At 37.1% G+C, this 5,272-nt stretch overlaps 1 protein-coding gene across 1 annotated transcript; it reads right to left on the bottom strand.

Moving 5' to 3' along the window:
• Positions 1 to 1,449: 1,449 nt before the first annotated feature.
• On the bottom strand, positions 1,450 to 4,582 carry LOC112504357 (DNA helicase INO80-like). Its single transcript, XM_025108289.1, has 5 exons — positions 4,523 to 4,582; positions 4,252 to 4,330; positions 3,046 to 3,399; positions 2,022 to 2,750; positions 1,450 to 1,862 (listed from the first exon to the last, which is right to left on the bottom strand). The coding sequence occupies exons 1-4, from the start codon at positions 4,580 to 4,582 to the stop codon at positions 2,662 to 2,664; spliced, it is 582 nt and encodes a 193-aa protein (XP_024964057.1). The 3' UTR covers positions 1,450 to 1,862; positions 2,022 to 2,661.
• Positions 4,583 to 5,272: the final 690 nt, after the last annotated feature.

Raw genomic sequence — 5,272 nt, 5'->3', positions numbered from 1 at the left:
CAGCTGATTGGTGTAACAGGTATGCTGAGCTTAGTACTTGTCCTTTGCCTTATTTGAATGATTCAGTTCGTGATAGAGTTCTTTGGGGGGATACTAGCAATTCTGGTTTGGATTTCACGGTAAGTACTGCTTGGTCCTCGTTAGAAGGGAACCATCCGGTTGTACCTTGGTATAGATCGGTCTGGTTCTCAGGCCATATTCCTAAGCATGTTTTGGTGTCTTTGGCTTGCTTGTCAGCGGCGTCTTCCTACCCAAGAACGAATGATTTGGAAGGATGAACCACCGGACTTGGAATGCTCGCTTTGTGGCAACTGTATGGATAACCATTCCCATCTATTTTTCCAGTGTTCCTTTTCTCGAGAAGTTTGGGATAGCATCTTACATGATGTTGACTAGATGAATATGCCAGCCTCATGGGATCATATTCTAGAAGCTATTTCGGATTCGAGCCGACGTCCGAAACGGTTAAAACAGAAGCTTGCGCTGGCGGCTTCTGTTTATTATATGTGGTAGGAGCGGAACAGAAGACTTTTTACAGAGAATCGCCGCACAGCTGTTCAACTTATCAAAGAAATCAATAGTACAATTTCTATTCGTGTGGCTTGGCTGGAGAGACGGGTTGTGCGGAATGATGGTTTACATGGAGGATAGGGTTTTGGTATGGGGGATTTTTTGAGGTTGAAACTCCTTTTCTTTATTTTTTGTTGCTTGGTTAAGCTTGTTGGGCTTTGTACCTTTTGGCTTGTTTGTGGCTTGGTATGGTGTGATGACCAAGTCTTTTGTGTTTCAGGCTGGTTGGGTGTGGTCGTTCGCTTAAACTCTGTATTTCTTTTACTGGTTTTATAAATTTGTCTGGTTTCCTTTCAAAAAAAAAAATTAAGTCCCTGTTGCTGCCTCTTAGCTTCACGAAGCTCCTGTTCACGCTTCAAGGCTTCTGCAGCTTCTCTTTCTTCTCTTTTCCTTAATTCAGCCTAAAGGAGAAATGGATATAGATGAATCATTCCCTAAGCTAATTTACCACAGAAAAGATATATAAGAAAATCATACCCCTTACAAAACTGTTTTTCTTTTACAAAATAATAAAGCAATTGTTTCTACATCAAATTTTTTCGGTCTGTTACAAAATAACTGTTTTGTAAAAAACTTGGTGATTTCCCATAGCTCTGTATATATAAAATAAATACTAGTGCTTGGACAAAGAGCCTTTAGTAAAATTCTAGATGAGAGTCGCAAGGTGTTAAATGTAGGAATACATATCATCGGGTGAGTGAAGAGAGAATAACAGTTTGCATCGTCCAAAGTGCAAATAACTGGCATTTAAAAATAGAAAACTACGATGATATCAATAACGCTTGAAGATCGAGTAAGAAAATAAAATCCTAATCAATCTTACATGCATTCTTGCATCATACAAATATCTTAGATAAGAACTCAGATAAAGAAGCACCATCTTGATGTCCACCATAGAAGCAAAAAAAAAAAATCCTCCCTCTCCTAATAGACTCTGTTTGTATACACCAAAATTCATAGTAGAAATTTCATACCATTGAACTCGCTACAGATTAGACAAAAGATTGTCATATAATCAGAGATACACAATCTTTTGCTTCCACACTGCAGGATCCATCAAATAGTCCTCTTTATTTATGACACATGGAACAAGGAATTGAGGAGGTGAAAGCAGTCATCATTCTGCTATACGATATTTATGTTGGCAATTTTGTCCAACAATTAGAATATAAAAAGATTACCATCTCTTTATCTACTCTCTTCCAAAAGACGAGCTTGTCCCTTGCCATTTTCCTCGTGCGAATTGAAGCACCTCTCATCAACTCATGTGATCTGCTTACCTTCATCTTTACCTGGAACAAGTAACGACATCTTAAGCATGTAGATAGAAAAAGAGATATTTTATATACAAAATTGAATAGCTGCCACCCACTACAGCTTTGTGGATTAAACGAAATACCAGGTCACTTTGTAATGTGCCCCAAAAATAATCATAAAGTTTATGCACCTACCTCCCGTTGACAGCTTGGCAAATCTCTTGGCATCTGTTAATTGCTTTCTGTGGAAGATGATAAAAACCCTATGATGCTTTGGTATGTCTTTTCTAACCATGTTGACCCAATATTTACCAATTTTATTCATCTGCTCTTTCTCAATCATAGATGGATCATCATTCACCTTCTGCTTCTTGGGCAAGCTACGTACGATAATCTGGATGTCAGAACATTCAAGTCGTATATGGTGACAACAGCCAACAAAAAATCCTAATTTACCATACAAGGAAGATATGAAGACATACAACACAAACCTCATACGTGTCACCTTTCTCCAACACCTTCACATAAAAAACCTGCAAAGTTCCACCATCTAACATGATGGAACGCCGAATTCCCCCAGCTGCTTCTTCTAGGATAGAATATGAATCCAATGCAATATCGCTAACTTTAAGATTGAATTTTTGGGGGGAGTTATTTGATGATTGTGCCTTCAATCTTGCCTGAAGAGATTCATACTGGAATTTAGGCTCACCCATCCCTGCTCCGCTTCTGGAGCAAAACCTTTTGTCAACAACCATCATTGAAGCTAATGAGCCCAAATCAAGTGTTCCTTTAAGGTAGAACTCCACCCGAATCTCTGATAATCTAGGTAAGTTTAATGAAGCGGCCAACATTTCATAAGTTGGAGGAATTCTGTAACTGATGCCATCTCCAATATCGAGATAAGCAGGTTTAGAAAATGACCTGCACATTACAATGACGACTCAGACGTAATACATTTAAGGTGCGTTTGGTACGTGGGACAGGACGGGATGGGACAATAACTTGTTCTCCTATGTTTCGTGTGACATCAAGACTGTCCCACCAAAATAGGTGGAAAAAGATCAGGGAGATGGGAAAAAATTGGTAAATCACTAAACTACCCATGTCAAATTAATACCTAAGACGCGCATAATTCTTTCACCCACCTGCCTCACTCTCGACCGTCCAGTCCTGTCTGCGTACCAAACCCACCCTTAGGCTTCAAGTGACGGCCAACCTATCCGTGTTAAAATGAGGAAAAAAATCTGCTTCGTTGAAGTTACCCCCAGCTTCTGGGTTAAACTATCATATAAAAACTTCGAAGTTGTTTCAATTTTGTGTGCTCCTTTATGGTCTTTTAAACCTAAACTGCTCTTCATGTCTGACATCCTGTTGCCGATGGAAGGAGCACTAGTCAAATTATTATTGTGCCTTTTCTTGTACTTATGGACATGCTCGCCAAGCATGGCTCTATATCGCTCCTCAGAGATGTATGTACTATAACCGCCATTCTGGTCTTCATCACAACTATACACATTTCGCCTCTTTCTCTTTTCTAACAGTATTCCATTACATCGGTCTGCTTGTCCACCTGTTGATTACCAAAACCATTAACATCACTAAGTGCATTCTTGTGGACAATTTAACAAACTTTAATTAGTCATGCAAAAGCCAATATGCTCCTTTCTATGTGTCATGTATGTAAACAATTGCTGAAAAGACTAGGGATAAGCATCTAAACCGCCCATACTGCACCTCATCACACGACACCGTGCAGTTTTAACTTTCACGGTGTGGTTTGCAATTCACACTTTTATCAAACCACACTTTACGGTGCGGTTTGCGGTTTTAAATAATGAAACCATGGTTCAAACTGCACCACACTGCATGGTTTTTTATATATATATAACACATACATTTAGAATAATTGGGTTGTAATATGTTGTAATATATGTGTTTTTGTGTGTGTATTTACATTTATCGAGAGTCAGGGCTCCAAATGAAAAACAAAATACAGACAAGTCACACGCCATCTTCGAATTTATGTTGAAGTTAACATTATAGATGTATTTGGATAATTGGATTAATTATGGAACTCTATAAGTTTGTTTTAGACTATTTTAATTTATGTATTTTGGACGTACTGAAACTTTTTACTGTAGGGAGTACGCGGTGCAGTTTGCGGTTTGAGATATATACATTGTGATTTGCAGCTTGGAGAAATGTGCAAATCGCATATGCGGTCTAGGAAAATGATCAAACCACATATGCAGTTTAGGAAATGCTCAAAACACAGATGCGGTGTGGTTCAGTTTACGGATTGGCCCCAAACCGCACCATGCTCACCCCTGGAAAAGACGATTCATTTTCTTTTTGTAATTGTGATTCGCTAGAAAATCAACAGCTAATGAAAAAGAGAAAATTGTTGTAAAGACGAACTTACCTGTGCTCTCATCGTGACTACTATTGGCATAATAATCAAACTCATCTTCTGGTTGGGGTAGTTGAAAGTTCATCAAAGACTACAAATATGCCAACAATATGAATTAATAAGCACCCATAATTCTTTGATAATACTATAAAAACAAAAACAAAATAACTTAACATTAGAAATCCTAAATTTCAACCAAGTTAATCCTCCCATCAACAATCAAATACACAAAAATGATAATTCAAATCGAAAATTGAGGGAACAGAAATTTTCACATGTATACCTCAAGATTGAAGAGATTTGAAAAAGTATAAGGATTCCTGAGTTGGCGATTCGGGTCCATAGTATGTTGCGCTTTGAAGACGAGACGAACGAAGAGTCAAATCCTAGGTACGTGGATAAAAGCATTGACGATGAAGAAGATAAAATCGAGTTTTATTGGTGGTAGAGAGAAGAAGAAACCCTAGGACTGTAGGAGGAGGACGGGATGCGCAGGATAAGGAGGTGGTGGCAGAGAGATTGAGGGGAGTCACAGATGAGCAGGAGTGATTTGGCAGTGTGATAGTTACTAAAAAGAACCCGTAAGGGGGGTTGAATGGCTAATGTGCGCCACCAAAGCTTCTGTTGCTCTGTTTTCAGAAGAGGTAAAAATGGCTCAAAGTAGCATCGTCTTGGCCACGTCATCCAACCACGTCCACGTGTCACCTCTTAATTTATTATTATTTATTTAATATTATATTTACAAGAATTATATCAAGTGTAAATATATATATATATATATATATATATATATATATATATATATATAGGCACAGGCTAATGGCACCCCTATATTTAGGTTATCATTTCATTTTTTATTATTTTATTATTTTTTCTGTTTTTTTATTGTTTTTTTCTTTTTATATTAATTTTTAAATTATTTTATAATAAATAGATACTATTACAAATATTATTTTTTATTCTATAAAAATATTAATATTAAAAAATATTGATTTTTATCATAAATTTTATAAAAAATATTGTACATTTTCTT

The sequence above is a fragment of the Cynara cardunculus genome, unplaced genomic scaffold (assembly GCF_001531365.2).
Source record: "Cynara cardunculus var. scolymus isolate 2C unplaced genomic scaffold, CcrdV1 Un_Scaffold_5326, whole genome shotgun sequence".
NCBI lineage: Eukaryota > Viridiplantae > Streptophyta > Magnoliopsida > Asterales > Asteraceae > Cynara > Cynara cardunculus.
This window is presented reverse-complemented; position numbering and strand designations above follow the sequence as displayed.

Excerpts from the sequence above, each read along its gene's own strand:
- LOC112504357 (XM_025108289.1), bottom strand. The coding sequence starts at position 4,582 with ATGGACCCGAATCGCCAACTCAGGAATCCTTATACTTTTTCAAATCTC. Across the intron at positions 4,331-4,522 it reads CAAATCTCTTCAATCTTGAG|TCTTTGATGAACTTTCAACT; the intron begins GTATACATGTGA and ends GCATATTTGTAG. Across the intron at positions 2,751-3,045 it reads CCTCATTTTAACACGGATAG|GTCATTTTCTAAACCTGCTT; the intron begins GTTGGCCGTCAC and ends TGTAATGTGCAG.